The 19,261-nt window shown below is 42.4% G+C and overlaps 1 protein-coding gene across 4 annotated transcripts in view; it reads right to left on the reverse strand.

Annotated features, from left to right (window-relative positions):
* Window positions 1-19,261, reverse strand: part of arhgef10la (Rho guanine nucleotide exchange factor (GEF) 10-like a) — a 91,274-nt gene that overhangs the window by 7,149 nt on the left and 64,864 nt on the right. For all 4 annotated transcript variants that reach the window (XR_003751390.1, XM_028997818.1, XM_028997816.1 and 1 more), the window contains 4 exons: window positions 11,324-11,410; window positions 8,487-8,701; window positions 7,517-7,674; window positions 3,070-3,212 (listed from right to left, as the gene is read on the reverse strand). Coding sequence is in view for 3 of the 4 variants with exons in the window: in XM_028997818.1 (XP_028853651.1) it covers window positions 3,070-3,212; window positions 7,517-7,674; window positions 8,487-8,701; window positions 11,324-11,410 (603 nt within the window). In the remaining variant the exon portion in view is untranslated. The remainder of the gene's footprint in view (window positions 1-3,069; window positions 3,213-7,516; window positions 7,675-8,486; window positions 8,702-11,323; window positions 11,411-19,261) is intronic.

The following is a 19,261-nucleotide window of genomic DNA, read 5'->3' on the forward strand; positions in this document are numbered from 1 at the left end:
CAGTAGGAGGGTCATATAGAGTACCTAGCAGGCCATGGCCCAGCCAGCCAGACACCCGAATCTCTCAGTAACCAACAGGTTTAAATACAAAGCGTCAACACAGCAAAGGGTTCACTCTCATGGACGCAGCTTTTGATGGAGGTGGTTGCGCGCCATGTTGTTTCAGTAGAGGGCTTCGCATCTAAACCACTGCAGATCATTTAAGATTCTGTTGACGGGGCCAGACTCTCCTCCAGCAGTGTTCTTTAATGATCAAGTGAAGCCATTTGCATTTTGTTTTTCTATTTGACAGTATATTATGTTTGTTTGCAAACAGAAAGTTTCATTTAACTTTCTCTCCCTTCACTGTAAAAAATCTTTCCTTAATGACATAATCTTAATGACATAAAAATAGCGTCTAATTCCTCACTGGGCTAATGGAGGTTTGATCATTTAGCAAAAAAGCGTTATACGTGTTTTTTTTTAATTCAGAGCAAGTAGAAATGCCAGACAGAGATGATTTTTTTTAGAGCAATGCAATGGCCCCAATTGAACATGTGGGGATACAATGTGAATCCCCAGCACCTTCTTTTAAAACCAAAATTCCGCAAGGGAAGAAGAGGCCTCTCACAAATGCATTCCTAATGAGCGCTGGGGAAAACACGCCACACCTTATCGTGGATCCACACACAAACCCCCAAGGTCCTCAACGCATCGGTTTGCGTCGCCAAGCTCCTATCATGGTGGGTTCCTGGGTGGAGGCAGAAGGAGATTAACCATGAGGAGCACGAGGCGAGCGGGGTGGGGTGACGCGATCTATGCACCGGCGGACAGGGATTACCACCTGTTTGTGTGCCCTTGCCAACAGGACCTGCTTTGTTTGAGAGCTGGGAGAAGAGTGAGAAGCCTTTGATGTGTGTTCTCTTTTAACTGACTCCTCGGCCCACTTTGGTGCAGAAGCAACCCGCGCACTTCCATTTTCAAGTTCGTCAAACACAAAATAAAGAGAAGCAAATCACAGCGTTGCATTCAAATGAGTTTCCCCTTAAAAAAATTCTGCACATGGTAATATTTACATGTTCACAGTGAATTATAAAACCTGGATTAATCAGACTATTCAAAAAACATATTTTATTCGATCCAATTATAATAATATTTTGAATATTTGAGCAACAGATATTCCCGTTTAGAACTCAGTAGCTGCTCGGTTAAAATGAAATTAGTCCCAATCTAACCAAAAACACTGGCAATAATATAAGGTTAATAATGGTACTGATCCATCTCTAAAAATAAATCTTAATCTGAATGCCATAAAACAGACATTCTACCTGCAATTGAAGCAAGAACCGGTAATAATCCATTAAACAGGAAAATCAGATCAATTTGATTACCTTCTCAATTAGATTATAGTCTATAGTTTTATTAACTAACTAATTACATTCCCACGTAAATCAGCATGTACCTGTGTCAGTTGGATTGAATCTGTTGTTGTTTGTGTTAGCATGCATGAGAATAGGGGGCTGCATGGTTGTAATTATCATGATTTCCACTCACTCATTCGGATGTGCTTCCGAGAGGGAGCCAAAATAAAAATGTGCATTTTGATTTGCTGCAAGTTGTTTGTTCCATCGACTGTTTTCAGCCCTTGTGGCAGGCGACCGCACACTGAGCCTGATGGTAAACATCTGAGGCATCTTTGAATGCGTGGCCACATTATGGCATAAAAGAGGAAGTGCATTAATGCAGCAGAGTGGCTGAAACTGAGTGTAGTTTAGAGACATTCAAGTCCTGTTTTTTCGCTTCCCGTCAAACCCAGAGTCATCCACCTCCAGTAAGACATTGCGCCGAACAGCAGGGAACCCCCGGCTCCCAATTAGGATTGCATTATACCAAGTGACAAAGTATATCTGTGCTTATGAAAAAGTTGAATCCAAAACAAGCCCCCCCACAGTTGCCAGAGTGTGGACGAGGGTCTGCTCAGCTTTGATGGCGAGAGCAGGGAAGTCCCAGCTTAGCGTCATCAAAGCAACCTCAGCTACAGAAGTCCAGGCTCATTAAACCTCAGACGCCGAGATCAGTGTGCGCTTGTGTGCGGTTATTTTGCCGTTCTGCTAGTTTGTATCTGGAGCATGCGGGAAAAGTGACAGATAGCAAGAGCGTGAAGTGAAGAAAAGCTGAGCTGTGACAGTTTTATGATGTCTGCATCGCGTCACGGGCACAGCTCTGCCAATTTTTTAGCTCGGCGAGGTGCTGCTTTATTTAGCATCTGGGGCCAATAGCCAATCAGGCACTCAGACAATCAGCTCGGCTCACCTGGAGACAAGGCAGAGGGAGAAGAGCAGGAAGACAGGATGATGGAGAGCCAGCGTGTCGGGGTACCGGGCCCTCTTACCACCAGCTTTCGCAGTAATCCTAGACACTCAGATGCTTTTCTGGTTTTGCTTCAAAGACTCCTCAAAGCCCTTCCTCAAGACCAATAAACAAGCGAGAGAAGGTAGCACCGCTCTGCTGTGGCCAAAAGCCCTTCGCTGTCCTGAGGGGACCGGGATGTGGTGTAATCAGTGGAACAAAGCCGCCCTTCCTGGTCAGTCAGTCACAAACGGCCTGATCTACAGGGGATCAGGCCAGAGGAGCCAGACTAAGGTCCAGAGTCCTGTCCGAGGAAGACGCCATTACTGAGCTACAGACATGAAGAATTAGGACAAGGCGCAGATAGGGGAGGGCTTAAGGAGAATAAGCAGTAGGGTCAGCTGCCATGAGTCAGGTTACTGTATTCAGATGGCCCCGGGGTGAGATTATGTGGTGGTGTCAGGGGTGTTTACGGCAGCTTTATGGGTAATATGTCAGATGAAAGACAGAACAACACATCCTGGGAAGGCAGCTCAGCATGGACAAGAAGTATCAGCAGGGAGGAAGAAGAAAAAAATGTGTGTATTGATCTTTTCACATAATCCAATTTGTCAGTCAGCATTTGTTGTAAACAGCCATGAGATGTGATTCCTTTGCCACGCCACCGTCTTCCCCCCCCACAAATCTACCGTTCCTTTGAGAGTTGAGGTTCCTGGAATCATCAGCAAGCAAATGGCATACCTGAGTGGCGAGACTGCAGCAGTCAATCACGGAGACGGAGTTGCCACAGCTGGCCCACACAGAATCGTCCAGAGCCAGCAGCGTCCTCACTGGATCTGGACCAATAGTGACCCTCCGGCAGGATCCTGGATCCCACAGTTCGCCTGGTCATGCAGAACAAAACAATGACATGTATGAATGGGTCTGAGAATATCTTTAACAGGAAGCAGTAGACTGATCTGATTAAGATGGGGATGAAGACACAGCAAATTATACAGAATACCACAAACGATGGGGCCAAAAATTAATGGCCATTTTGTGTCTGTATATAGAGCTGGCAATGAATTCAGTGGAATTTGGTCCAACTTTCATGCTAGCAAACACCATTTCTACAATCGTTCTACACTGGTGAGGAAAACAATGTCAAAATCATTTGCTATGTATCATAGGTGGACACACAAAATGACACATTTCTACAGTTTAGATCAAAACTGAAGACTCAGGTCTATGAAGTAACAGAAATAACTCAAGTTAGATAGTTGAGAGTTCCTATGTTGAACACTTATTGACTGCTTTTCTTTTACATGAAAGTGAAAGAATTGCCATTGTGAAGCACCCTTAAGGGCGGTGGTGCATTGCGTAGTGGCATCTTGGCGGCATTCAAACCGGCAATCGGCAATTCTGCTTCCTTACTCGCTAGGCCACCCCTGCCCCGACCATGGTGAATGCAAGTCAGTCATGAAGTTAAAAAATGACACAGTTCCAAAATAGCTTCTCACATAGTGTCCATGGAGCAGGTGTGCAAAAAGCACAGTAGTTGAACCAAAACATGTATGAATGTTACTAAGGGGCTGTTTTACCAGTTACCAGAACTGGTTAAATGCAATAAGGCACTTTGATACTTTAAATGAGATCACGACCTTATATCATCAGACATTAATTTTGATGTTTGGAATATGGACTTGATCCCAATAGGTCTGCACATCACCAAAGGAAGGGAAGAAGGGCTTAGTTGATCATTTGGGACAGGCCATATCTCAGCCCAGCACTTGCAGAACTTTTAAGAGCAGAGTGGCAAGAAGGAAAAAAAGTCTGTAGAATAAAGGACAGTAGAACTCAGCTATATGCGAACTCTATATTACCAGTTAACTAGCATGTTCTTACCTACAGGCAAAAGCAATTCCAAACAGCCATACAGAGGAAATGTGCAATGTGGTGATTTCTTCTCGCCTTGAGCAAGGCACTCAAGCTAAATTGGTTACTTTAAGGCTCTCCGTGGTGGTTTTGTAAGGCGAGTTTCTAAAATAGATGTGTAATCCAGAATGTAAATATTTGCATCCAACATCTGAAGCATCTCTTGTATGTATGTGGTTTGTGATAATGCACTCTAACATGGCTGTGCTAATAACTTTAGTGTTTTCAGCATAATACTGCAAATGTACAAATGTTTCTGAGTTTTAATCGCTGGGTGCAGCCACCATTGAAGGCGTTATAAATGTCTATTTTACCTGTTTGTATAGGGCACGCATTTGGTCAATACGTGGTGGAAGAGTGCTGGGTCAATATAAAGCAAGGACTTAGTTCATATTTTCTCATACTTTTGAGCAGTGAAAACGTGTCCACGGAGCGCGATAATCGAGCGTTGTAATTACATAGAGTAAATATGAAGGTAAATAATTACGCAATGCTTCCGTGAAGGTGTAACCAAATTAAAATGCATGTGTTTACTGGCGGCAAAACGCGTAGATTTTCTGTTGGAGTTGGGGAAAATGTTGTTCACTGTCAGGCATCTGACTGAATGCCTGTGCGTTTTGTTTAGTGTCATGGTGTGTGGCATAAGCCATTTTGAGAAGGGATACAAGGACATATCCAGAGGTTATGCCAATAATTTGTTCTGTTTTGATGTACAGTGTAATGCATTTATTTTTCTGTATTTTCCTGTGCAGGCAGAGGTCACTGCCGTATTTTTGTTTGTAATTTGTACACTGAAGAGATTTACCAATAGTAATTTTAATTTCTTGTTCCTTTCGTTATTTGAAATAAAGGCTCAATGTTTTAGATTTTTTTTTCCACTGGTGTGAGGAAACTTAACCCAGCCGTCTCTCTGCTTTGAGAGCCCATCGTAAAATTTTGCAGTTGTGTGGTATGAGTTTCTCCAGTCACCATATAAAGCACATTACATAAGCTTTCCTTCTGCCGCATGTTAATGAAGCAAAATTAGAGAAGGAAGTGCATGGAGCCATTTAATTAACATTTTGAGTTGTTTATTTCTGCCTTTGAAACCAGACTAGCTTCACAATGGCTTCCAACTTCCCCCAGGTTAATTGCCTGGCATATTCTAAATGTCAATCTTCCCCCCCTCCTTTTCAGACTCTCACTTTGAAAATGTCCCCTCGGCCTCTCATATACAAATGAAGAGCAAGTCCAATTTCCCGCCCTCACATCCAAATGCATTCATGGAAAAGGCCGATTCAGACCACGTTAGGGATCCAAGAACACAGTCTTTAATAAGCTTTTTTAATATAACTTCAGAAAGCAATAAGGTACATAAAAACGTGCTCATTCATAGGCCTTTTATTGCTCTGAGATGCGGTATTTATTTCTTTATTTGTACTTGCTGTCTATAACATCTTTGGATATTTTTTATATTAGTGCTATTGTTCTCAGTGGCGACTAAAACAAGCCGCGGTGGACAACAAATCTAACCTTCCTCGACAGAAAACACAGTTTGTTCCTAAAGCAATTAAAAGTGCTGTGTTTACATTTATAATCCCTTCAGATCAGCCTCACGAGCAAGTCCCAGGCTTCCCCACGCCCGCAGGCTTCATTTTACAGGGCGATGCACTGTTCAGAGTCATGAATCTTTAATATCAGCCCAGAAACACTACAAATATTGCCTCCCCGCCGCCATTCATCACTTCACCCAGTCATTCATTCATTCAGAAACATGCACTGCAATATTCCGTCCACACCCAGCACATAATCGCTCTTCCTTTCTGCTCCGGTGGAAATGCGGTGGGTTGAGGGAGGCATGCACGTGCGCCCAGGTGAGAGGCACAAGGCGATAAACCCATTGTACTCCGACAGTTCTTCATAAGCCCCGGGCCGCGGGGTACGCCGGAGCGAGCGTGCCACGCATGCACGGGTCCCTAATTCACCCATCATGTGTGGGAATGTTAAAGCCCTCTGCGTTCTACTTTCTTTCTTATCACACAATTAACACAAATGAAGAGGAAACGGCTCAGGAAAAAAAAATATGTAGCAAGAGAGAGAGAGAGAGAGAAATAATCGTGCAATGGTAATTTGCTTTCAACATAATCCTTCATTCACTGGCTTTTACCTGGCTAATAAATACCCTGAAGAATCCAATCACCAATGTCTCATCTCAGCGCGGCTGAATGTGTGACAGAACTAATATTTCTCACACGCTCAGTCAGGCATTCATTGCTGAAGAACAGAGGGGAGAAAAAAAAAAAAAACCTTGAAAAGCTGAATGGAGAGGGTGATGAAAGAACAAACTGAGCACAGCAACAATCAGACTCACATGGACAATTAATTGAATTGGCTTTCCCCGTTTATATCCACTGAACCATTTTAACTCGAGGAATTAAGAAAAAAAAAAGAAAATAATGTTACATAACCTGACCAAACCTTGTTTTTGCTCTCTGTGAAATAAGAAGGCCACAATATCTGATTTAGTCTGCATGTTATGTCATGTAAATGTCTTTATGCAATAAATTAATACTTTATTGATTCATTTTCAGTACGTTATCAACTTAATACAATATCAGTTCTGACAACAATGTTGGTAATAATGCAGAAGTACATACAAATACCAGACTTATGATAAAACTCCTCAATCCTTTGGGGCAGTGGTGGCCTAGCGGTTAAGGAAGCGGCCCCGTAATCAGGAGGTTGCCGGTTCGAATCCCGTGCCACTGAGCAAAGCACCGTCCCCACACACTGCTCCCCGGGCGCCTGTCATGGCTGCCCACTGCTCACTCAGGGTGATGGGATAAATGCAGAGGACAAATTTCACTGTGTGCGCCATGTGCTGTGCTGCTGTGTATCACATGTGACAATCACTTCACTTTCTTTCACTTTCACATTAGAGCAATGTGAAATAAATAAAAAGTAGATTTTTTTTTCAGGAGGCAATCTTAGCATTGCTAAGATTTTATTAATATTAAATATGTTTTTATGATAAGGGTCAAATATTTAGTGTATAAAATGTAAAAAAACTGTGTAATAGTGCATACAATATTGTACATTCTATATTGCATCTACCCAAAGCTGTGTTTCCATGGAACATTACTTTATTCATTTTCTCTTTAATGAATGATTTACACACACACAAACACACACTGAACAGAAAACCTGGCAGTAACAAATACAATATGATACAACAGCATAAAACATAAGACTGCTGGGAGCCATGGCTCCATTTACAATTATTTTAAATTCTCACCTCCATGACCACGTCCATAAACCAGCACAGTTCCGTCCCGCAGCCCAGCGAAGAGCAGGTTGCCGCTGTGCTTCAGGCACAGCACCGGACAGCCCTCAGGACTGCGAAAGGTCAGCAGACACTGGGCGGCTGTGTCAACGCTGCCGTAAACAAGTATGCTGGGGAGGAAAAGAGTGGCCAAGTCACTGATAAATATTTGGCATTTTGAGAAAAACTTGATTTCTTTTGAAGTTACAATTGATCATGCTTTTACTGGCCAGTTTTACATTCATAAAATGAACGTTGATGCTCTTGTCCCTCAGGATCGGAGTTTTATGGCTTTTTTATCGTCGGCATAAAGATTGTTTTTCCATGTTCATTTTATATCCATCTTTCATAAAAAAATAAAACGCATTTTGAACCGAACAGTCATCCAGTCATTCTAATATAATTCCCCGTTTCATATTGTTTTTTAAAAAGAGTTAAAGCACACAGAGATGAGCCTTCTGGATAACTAGAATATGCAACAGGGCCGATATCTCCTCCTGAGATGTTACACCAAGTCTGCACCTGTGTGCAAAAAGTGACTCCTTCTTCTTTGTTGACTCCATGAATCTGAATGTATCTGAAAGTTAAACCAGATAAACTGTGCCTTATCTCTGCCGTGGCAGAGAGAACAATCATCTCGGGTTCTGCGCCTCTCAAATATTCACTGTCATGTTGTCTTTGCTATTAGGTCCCATGGGAGTGCGGAGGGGCGGGAGCCGGAATACAGATGATGCTGAATGCATTACATGACTTGATTGTTTACCAAGAAAATGAGCGTAAAAATGCGAAGTGTGTAAGGGTCTGAGCTCACTGCATTCTGGTTTGACTGAAAAACGTTTTGACGTCCTGAGAGTGATCAAGGTTGTGATGAAAAAAATGATTAATAAACACAGCATATGGTAATGCATTGGCTGAGGTGAGGTGTAAATTGTTCAGCATTTACCTGCCATCGTCCAGCCCGGCACAGATTGTGTTCCCCACCCCAGTCGGACTCCTCAGGTCCCCAGCCTCCTCCTCCTCGGTGGGCATCAGCTCTGGCACATACTCAAGACACAGCACCGGCGAACCAACCTGAAAGCTCTTCACGGGCCGCGGCGTTGGTCTGTTCAGTGAGAAGATCTCCACTTGCCCTTGGTTGGAGTCTCCACCACAGGCTACCTACACCAACCAGAAAAGCAAATTAACACATTTTTAAGAAGAACAAAAATATATGGTGTGTTTGCAAATCAGGTAAAATTATTGTGAAATGATAGTCATTGTGTTCTGCTGGGTATATACCACTTGCCATACAATAAAGAAGTTACTAAATATAGCTGCTATTAGTGATCTAAAACTAAATTTAAGGCCACAAGGTGTATTATTATAAATTATACTTACTTTTTCATTATAATGCTGCAAGGCTTAATGTGGATTCTATAATGGATGAACTCAAAGCTTATTAAAGAGTTGGGCTACGCTCTCGATAGTGGATCACCCATTGAATGCCCACTGGAGCATTACTTATTGCTCTTTAGAGCAAAACTTCATCTTATGTCCCTGATTATGCACATGTTTTTTCTTTGCTTTGTTTTGGACTTTGGAGTTAATAATTACACACTCCACCTCCTTTCGGAGATTTGCTCTCACGGTTTATTTAAGGTGCTCGGATCCCGGGTTATGGAGGGGTCGCTAGACCGGAGGAAGGGAGAGACTGACACCAACTCAGTCAAGACTGGCCATGAAAGGACCACAGCGCAACAAATTCTCTTCCATACATGCATGCTACTTGCTCCTGCCGACAATGCTGACGGCACACCCTGATCACATTTCAGATGGCTTCAGAATATTCCTCTATATTGCCTATAAGCTACCTGTCAGCAATTAAAATTTCATGGAAGGGTAGAAGTTGCAATCAAATATCTCTCAAAATCAAGCCCGCAGTCCCTCGCTGTTTTAATACTCTCACAATTGCAAGCTATCAGCTCTAATCGATTCACAGTGTCATCTCAATATCTTCAAACATAAAAAAAATGCAAAGATCTTTTCATCATCCAGGAGCTGGGAGAGGGAAAAAAGTAGTTGATCGCCTCTGCTTTGTTTGACAATTACAGGCTTCCTTGAAGGGGACGATTGATCTACTGCTTCAGTCGAGGATGGAGGAACATCAACGTCGATTCTCCCAAAATCAGGGAACATCTATAGACCATCCGCAGCTCTTCTTCACCCACTGTTGACTTGACATCGAAGTGGAACAAGTTTGCGGCTGATGAGAGTGATAGGTCAGAGAGTCAAAAGGCCTCATGACATTAAGTTTCCTAATAAATAAATGATCTGTTTTTCCTTTCTCTATCTCTCCCTCTTTCAGCATCTTCATGTATAATGTAGATGGTGACTAGGCACCAACAATTTGAAATTAAGTGGAGTCATCAGGGATATGACCACATGTGGCACCAAAAATGTCTCATATAGTTAACTTGGCCAAAGCTGCCAATAACAGAAAAACCTCAGCTGGACACACACACACACACACACACATAAACACATGTATACACAAATATATATAAACCTTCCTGCTCTTTTTACTTTATTCCCAAGGTTCTGTATGAAAGACCACAGGTTTTTGTACAGGAATTATCTTTTTTTCTATAGCTTTCCACACATCTTTTTGTATGTCTTATAATCTAGCCTGGCCAACTGAAGTGTAATCTCCAAAAATAATAAATAAATTAATAAATAAATACAAGGCAGTATAGAAGTGGCAGGACAGCAGAGATTAATTTGCACTGTGAGTCATGCTCTGTAAGCGAGGCGTGGGCTAAATATAGTCTTTAGCCCTCCAGACTCCACTTCTAATTTGCATGCAATCATTTGTTTGATTTGTATCAGCATGCTAGATCTGGACGGGAGAGGTCTCGTGGGCCCAACGAGAGCCAGAGCCAGCAAATAATGGCCTGTTGCACAGAAAAAAGACGTGGAGGACTTATCTTTCAGCAAAGACTCCCTGAAAATATAACCAATTGCTGCTTGTGTCGCGAAAGCTACCAACCCCAGACGCTTTTTTTTTTTTTACTGCACCTTTTTCCAGTTTTTTTTCCCACAACAATCGGAATAGCCCAGTGCTTTTTTCTTTCACTCACTGCTTTTCTGCTGACAAACGGGTCCAAACCCAGCTACTTTTCATTGAGTGTCAGCTGAGAAGCTAAACTTTTCCGTCACGGTTGAGATGCACAACTTTGAAATAAAAGCAAGAGGGCTTATGGTTACCACATGGAACTCAGCCCAGTGCATCCAAGGTCAGAGACACAAGTGAGCAAATAATACAGTGATGTGATGAAGGAGAACAAGGAAAAAAAGGAAATGCTACTAAATAGGAAAAAAGGAACTAAAAGCTATATGGTCTCTATAGCAAAGATATTGCCTTGAAACTGATGATGTTTTATCTGAAGTAATAATATTAATATTATAACAGATGAGGGTCATTTATGTCGCAGCAAGTCTTGAATCTTATGTGTATGCGTTGCAGCTTCTTTCTCAACCTTGAGTCTGTAACAGCTTGTATTTTGACTGCTTGTATTTTTGTCCATTAATTGTATACATTAGCATTTGCCTATTTAATGTCATTATGTGCCTCCTCCTTTTTCTCCAACCACTTTACCTGTTTATGAAATAGTAGGTTAATGCAATATATAAATTCTGGTTATTGAGCTACAGGAAGCTGAGCACTTGTTCATCCTGCTTTGTTTAAGCCGCTCATAACAGTCACACAATATCTAAAATGATGAACTCTTAATTTACACTTACCCAGAGGTAACCTTGGGGAAGAGATGTACTGGCTGCAGAGAAGCCCAGCAAAGCACATTGGACTGGATTGTGAAGAGCAGCTTCCAGCTAGAAGGGGATAGGGGAGATCAATCTTTTAAACATCACAACTTATTATCCTCCCATCCATTTGCGAACCTGTTAATCCAGGTCAGGGTCACTGCAAAGTTGAAACCTATCCCAGTAATGTCTGGGTGAGGAAACATTAGTCCACCGGTGAATGAACACACTGCTTTAGAAAAAAAGTGAGATACACTGTTCTAAATATCTAGCCTGCACATTATACAGAAACGAATAGGGCAGCTTTATACAGGCACAACACAGCACAACCCCAAAAAATTCGAACTGAACCCCTTCCGGACCAGATTCTGACAATATTGGATGTGTTGGTCCTATCAACAGGGGTGTTGATAGGACCCCAAAAACTGTGAAAAGGTCTGAAAAACGACCTGCTACGTTTAAGACTGCCACGCAAAGCCCATGCAAGACACAGAATCAGTGGAGAGGCCAAGCAGAAGATCTGGCCTCTCCTCATGGTATGACATACTGGTTGCTTCAGTGTTGCTTACGGGTCGCCCACAAATTGGAACCAAACTGAAAAGTGGGGAAATAACATGTTTTTTTGGAATTTGGTATTTCATAGCAAGTCGAGCTTTCCTTTCCACCCAGTTTGACATATGGCTTGCCTCGGGTGGGTTTTCTTTTTATAGTCCCTTTTTTGACACTTAATGCGGATTGTACCAGAGCACGCATGTTATCAAACTATATATAAAAAATGTGTACTCTATTGTGTGAGGTGTGCTATTACTCAGTTGGAGTAGGTATAGCCGAGCTATTAACGCTCAAACAGGGTTAAATTCCCATTAGAATGCATTGAATTCTAATTTTAGAAACACCTCCTGCTTGCCGATGCTTTGACCAAAACACACAAAAAGTTTGATCTCGCCTCCAGGAGACACCCTTGATGCATTCAAACATTCATTTTGGACCCGCTGTCTTTTTTTCCAACTTTTCTGGCATTTCTCTCTTTCCGTTGAACTGTATTCATTTTGGCTCTGATTATAGTCCTTTGTCCTGTTCGCAGACAGTTCAACAAAACCAGCCAAATTTTGCATGGTGGGTCAGACAAACATGAATTAGTATATGGGGTTGTTTCAAACACGCAAATTTTTCCTGTTATTTCGGCATCCAACCCCTTTTTCAGCATTTACTCCTCTCAACCATGTAAATAATAATTACAAACACCGTCCTACAACGGAATCACAAACCAGCCACTTGTTTAGAATGCCTGCTCGTTTGGCCACTTTATTAGGATCACCTGATACTTCTGCCAATTTATTAGGACTGACTGCTTCTGTGGCCACTTTATTAGGACCGCCTGGTCCGGCGTTGTCTTTATCAGCAATGTCTGGCCACTTTATTAGGAATACCTGGTGCTGTGGCCATAGTGGCCGCTTTTTTGAATAAAGCCCGCTCCTGTGGCAAACTCATGGTGACAAGCAAGGTGACCAATTACATCCCTTTTTCCATGATTAACATTATTCCTTCAGGTCTTTGAGCAGTGTTTTCCAATCATGCGCTTGAAGACAAACTGAACAGTGAAATGTTCTTACTAGATTTATATCAAGCTCAAGTAGGAAACATTACTTAAAAGCATTGATAAGAAATTCCACAAAAAATATATTTATCACTTAAGATCTAACATACCCTGTTTATTATACCCTGTGCAAGCCATTTAACCCTGAACAGTCCTTGTAACTTATTGCCCTGCATAAGAGTGTTGCATAAATGTAATGCAATGTAATGCAACAAACCAATAAAATTAACGTTCCTGCTGCAAGAAATGCCTGAAAATTGCCATGGCTTTAAGCCCTAGCTAAGTGGCAAACGAAACACACTGCGCAATTTATTTTATACTTCCCATGTCGGCAGATTTGCTACAGATTGTGAGTATTGATTGCTCTTTAAAGAAAGGTTCTGTGTTGTACTGGCCCAGGATGGAGTAGTGTTCAGACATAAAGAACATAAATAGAGGTTTTGGCTGACTGTCATGGCTGATTCTGCCATCAAAACCAGAATTTAATCCCCTCACCTCTCCTGTCCTCTGACAGAGGGGGCTGATGTAAAGATTTCTGCTGGTCTGTGCAGCCAGGCAATTCTACCACTTAATTCTTAGCATGCACATAGCTTTCTTCCGAAATAGAAATTCAACCCATCAGCCATTGCTTGTTAATGCAACAGAAAGCTGAAAGGCTTCAGCCGTTCAAACTTGTTGATTAAAGCTTATGGTAAAATGTATTCTCAAGAAGAGAAGGAGAACGAGTTACAGATCTCCTACAAATACAACATCTGACCTCTCCATAATGTGCAAAATTATGATAGGGATCACCATACCAAAGATGTATTGGTTGTTATATTAACACTGAAAATGACAGTAATCTATAGAATCTTTGGGTATGTAGCATACTGGAGCCCCTGGCCCAACAGGTAATGTCATATCCTTTTCTTATCTGCCTAATGCCCTCATGTGTGTCTGCTTATCTTTAATTTACTCCTTTAATTAAGTGCCCATGCTCCCTCACTCCCTTGTCTCTTGTCTGCTGTGTGCACACTCCCTTTCAGTTCAGACAAGTTTGGCCATGGTGCCCATGTTTTATTTAATTTATAATTAAACTTCATTATGTTGTGCATTTGTGCCTTGTGCCATCCCTCATCACATAGTAAGGAAGAGTGGACCTTTAGAAAAAAAAAAAACACTTCAATACGCTCTAAATCATAATAGGTCCATCATTGACCCGTGTCAACCAAGTTTCATGGAAATACGTATAGCAGTTTTTGCAAATAATACATGACTCTCAATGGCAGCGCTAGAATCGACACACCTATACTCCAGTAAAAGAGAAGTTTCCAGCCTTGTGTATAGCTACTATTGTTATGGAATGTCATTGGCTCTGTTAGGCAGTCTACAAAAAGACATCAAATGCTCCTAAATGATCCACTGGAAAAAAAGCAAGTTTTTCTACTACATGGTCCCTTTAAAACCAACAAAGAGAGCTAAAGTGCAAACACTTCAGAAAAAAAATGTTTTAGTTCGTTGAAAACATAACGATGCACTCCCTACCTGAATACCATTCACTCAGGCCAAACACTTGCATTTCAATAAATGGGGTTCCCAGGGTCTAGTCAGAGCATTTCTGAGCCTTCCCACAGCGCATCCTGCTGAAAGACCCTGGCTTGTCCTCTGTAAGTGCTGCCCACTGTCCTTTTGTGTTAGTAAATGCTGTGATGGCAGCTGAGCCTGCTGCTGGTTTGCCATCATGCATGAAATACGGGTCTTCTAACTATGCGTTTTGAAAAGCACGTGTTTGAAAAAAAAAAAGATATCTCATGATCTGCAATGAAAACTAATGTAAAAGCAGTCCATTAAAAGTGGAAACTAAGCCTACTTTCAAGGTGCAGTATCTTGAGCAAGCATGTTAATGACACCAAGACCCTACGTGGTCTTTTTTTAAGGAGAACTATGGATAACCTCTTTTCTCCGGTGCCAAACACCTGAAGGGCATTTCACAGAACGCTCATCTACTTTCAAGGAATTTTATGTACTTGAAAAAAGCAGCAAAGAAGAGGATCTACATCAATCAATCAAGGGGAGCTTTGAGTTCATCCCTTATAGAATCCACATTAAGCCTTGCAGCATTATAATGAAAAAGTAAGTATAAGTTATCAGAAGATTGTGTCTGAAAGGCTTGGCAGTGGGGTCTGGCAAAAAGCAGGTTGGTGGACCTCGAGTATGCACTCTGAGGTGCGGAGGTTCTTTATATTCCCAACACAACGATGGCAATCTTCACAGGTGGAGATTGGCCTACCTACGACTATTCCCCTGTGTACTACATGACACATTGACAGGATTTCCACTCTATTACAAGCCCCCTGCAATTCTAACACATTTAAATATACATGGGAATCATGTGTGTGATTTGGATAAACCGGTTCTGACCAAAGCAAGTGTGTGCAGGCATTTTAATACATGAAACGTCTGCCGCTGGAAGTGGTTTGCAGGTAATGAATGGTAATGTGGTCACAGCATGTCTGTGTACACCAGTCTGCAAAGCATTATCTTATGTTAAACTACATATCAACATAAAATAACCCTGCAGAGTCCACCAATCGCAGACTACAAAGAGGTCAGTGTTGTTCATCAAAATCCCTCCCTGTGAAAGACAGCTCATTGCGGCAGTGAGCTTCTGCACTACTGTATAACTCAACAAGCCCTCAGTAGCCTGGACTCCCACCACAGTCCTCCTCTGTTCCTCTGCCAGCAGTGGGGTGTGGCTGAGGAGTCGTCCAGGTGGTGGAGGAGGAGGAGGTGCGGGAGGGATCTGATGGAGAAGGCGGGCCCTCAGCCTGGTCTACACGGACTAATTAAAGAGAGATTTGTGGCCGAACGGAGAGGGTGGCCTCACAGCTGCTGGTCCTTGTGACCCCCGTGTTGACGCATTGCGAGGGGCGGCCTCTCAGCTGCTAGTCCATGTGACCCCACAGAGAGTAATGCTCCCGGGCCCGGCGGGGGGCACCAGCCCATATGTCAGCTCCAGGTGGCAGGTAGAGTTCTGAAAGGCCGCCACTGTGGTGTATTGGGAGATTCTCTTCAGGGACCAGTTGTGGCTGGGTGTCCCACTGCATAGCTGTTTTCCCCTTCAATTGCATTAATAACACACAGCCTGACAGGCCTTTTAGCTATATTGCTATATTTCTCAGGTATTTTATACGGTGTAAGAGTAGGCTTGATAGCAGCCATGGTCCAGAGATGTTCATGATGTCTGCTGATATACCCTGTGGGGGTAATCCAAGTGGTATATGAAGTAGAGAATGAAAGGAAATGAAGGAGATCTGGATGTGTGACATAGGACTGGGAGTAAATACTAAGCTTATACAATTCCCTTGTAAGACACTGAAAATGATGTCCAGCTTTGGTAACCTTACCTGAAACAGGACATGGCTTATGCTAAACAATCATTGTGATTACTGGCCTTAGAGGCATGATTTATTCAGCCTCGGGCAAAGGAGACTAAGGGGAGACACTATCCAGGTTCATAACATTCTAACAGGTTTAGATGCTGTCCATCCAAATATTTCAGACTAATTCAGACTTAAAAAACAAATTCATAGTCAGAAAATAATGGGATCTGGAGAATGGAAGTATGGGACAGTTTGCCTGAGGGGTTACTACAAGCTAAAACCCTAAATTCCTACAAATTTGAACAAAACAAGTTTGGCAACTTTAAATTGTTAGTCCAACTCCCTTAAAGAGAACTGCATATGGCCGAACTGTCTTCCGTTCTTATGTTTGTATCTGTAAGATTTATGTCTATATGTACACTGTGTGTCTATAACTGCTGTAACAATGACGAGTATAAATTTTCATCTGAATGAATATATAAAAAATCCAGAACATGATCGGTGTACAGTCCATTCAGAAATATTTCAAACAGAAGGACTCATCCTTCAAAGAGATCTTCATTATTATGCAAATTAGATGTGTGAAGCTCTTGAAACATAATATACTGCAAATACTGCTGTCAATGGGCTTTTCAAAGTCAAAGTGGATAAGATGAAAAATTCTACAAAGTTAAATACCGCCTGAGATCTGGCTCTCAATCAGAGTAGAACCGTTCCCTGCTCTCTTCCCTGTTCTCACAGTGAGTGTCAGAAGCCTCTGCAACAGTTGAGACTGGCCAACCTCTGCGCCCAAGCTCACCACCCAGGACGCCGTTCATCGCCTCGGGCTACAACTGTGGCCACTTAAAAGTAACCAGCTCCTTAAGAATGGATGACCAGTGCTTTAGGTGAAGTCTGGCGAAACGCCATTTTAATAATCAAAGGGATGGGCGCAGACACCAGAGAAGGAGAAGGAACACGGAGGGTTCTTGAGGCAAAGTAAATGTTTAGTATTCTGCTGCTTTCTTAGATTAACAAGGAGGAAATGAAAGTGGTTTAGCCAATAGGAATTCAATAAGTGTGGGGAGACGGTGGGGAGAGTCTGCAACTGGAGAACCATTGCAGTGATCCACCCCACCCTTCCACAGTAAGCAGGCCGCGCATGGTCCGCCTTTAATGTCTTGACGCTCTGCTGGATGCAGCCACACAAAGGGAATATTTTTTTGCGTCTGCTTGTTATTTGTTGTCCAATCCGCTAACGTGGATGGACAACAGGATCAAAGATGGAATGAGCTGCTCCTGTTGTGGTTTTATGAACTGGATGTCATCCACTCATTTACATTCCATCGGCATCAGTGAACAAAGATCAAAGTGTCAACCACCCACTGTGGCCACTGTTGAGAAATATATATTTAAATAAGCCAATTGAACACAATGAGCATGAGCGAGGCGGTGGAGTGTCAGGGGGAAAGATTTCTTTTAACTCTTGCCTGACCTGTTGCTTCTGCCGGCTCCTCTCTGCCGGGAGTGCTGTGGGCGAGGACGCCTGAGTCACGTCTCCTTCAATTTCACATGCACATATTAACAAGGCTTCCCTTTGACTTCCCTTGTGATGATATCAGTTAGAAGTACAACAGAGTAAGAGAACAGTTTTGCATCGGGGCGCAGGGAGTCGTTCCAGTGCTTCGCTCATGATCCATATTCTTCTGCATATTTTCTTTCTTCGTGTCCTCTGTGTCATCTCGTCTATATACAGTCATGGCCAAAAGCTATGAGAATGTCACAAATACTGGTTTGCTGCTTCCATTTTTATTATGGCAATTTCCAGAGTGTTATGAGGAGGGATTAGATGAATGGCCACAAAATGAACTTAATTCCAAAAACCCCATTTCCACTGCATTTCAGCCCTGCCACAAAAGAACCTGCTGATGTAATTTCAGTGATCCTCTCATTTAGAGTGTAAACTGGAGATCATTCTGTCATGCTGAATGAGTTTGAATATCAGACTTGATACTTTAAAAGGAGGGCGATGCTTGAAATCTTTGTCCTTCCTCTGTTAACCATTGTTACCTGCAAGGCATCACGTGCAGTCATCATTGCATTGTTGCACAAAAAGAGCTTCACAGGCAAGGATATTGCTGCAACTAAGATTGCACCTAAATCAACCATTTATTGGATCATCAAAAACTTCAAGGAGAGAAGTGTTGTGAAGAAGGCTTCAGGGTGCCCAAGAAAGTCCAGGAAGGGCCAGGACCGTCTCCTAAAGATGATTCAGCTGCGGGATTGGGGTGCCACCAAGGCAGGGCTTGCTCAGGAATGGCAGCAGGCAAGTGAGGTGAAGACATTTGGAGGATGGCCTGGTGTCAAGGCAGCAAAGAAGCAACTTCTCGCAAAGAAAGAAATCAAGGACAGGCTGATATTCTGCAAAAAGTACAGGGATCACACTGCTGGGGTAAAGTCATATTCTTTGATGAAGCCTGATTAACTGTCCCTCCAAATGATTGTCTGGAGAAGAAAAGGTGAGCACTCCCATCAGTCTTGTCTCGTGCCAACAGTAAAGAATCCTGAGACCATTCATGTGTAGGGCTGCTTCTAATCCAAGGGAGTGGGATCACTCACAAATTTGAATAACAATTGTGATTTATTCAATAAAGATGAATAATGCCATTTATAAAGAATGCTACCAAACTATCCTTTGACAGCAGCTTCTCCCAACCTTCCAAGAACAGTTTGGTGAAGAACGATGCCTTTTCCAGCATGATACAGCACCGTGCTATATGGCCAAAGTGATAACTAAGTGGCTCGGGGAACAAAACATTAAAATTTTGGGTCCATGGCCGTAGAACTCCCCAAACCTTAATCCAATTGAGAAGTTTTGGTCAATCCTCAAGAGGCAGGTGGACAAACAAGAATCCGCAAATTCTGACAAACTCCAAGCACTGATTTTGAAGGAATGGGTTGCCATCAGTCAGGATTTGGCCC

This window comes from Denticeps clupeoides, chromosome 12, assembly GCF_900700375.1.
Source record: "Denticeps clupeoides chromosome 12, fDenClu1.1, whole genome shotgun sequence".
NCBI lineage: Eukaryota > Metazoa > Chordata > Actinopteri > Clupeiformes > Denticipitidae > Denticeps > Denticeps clupeoides.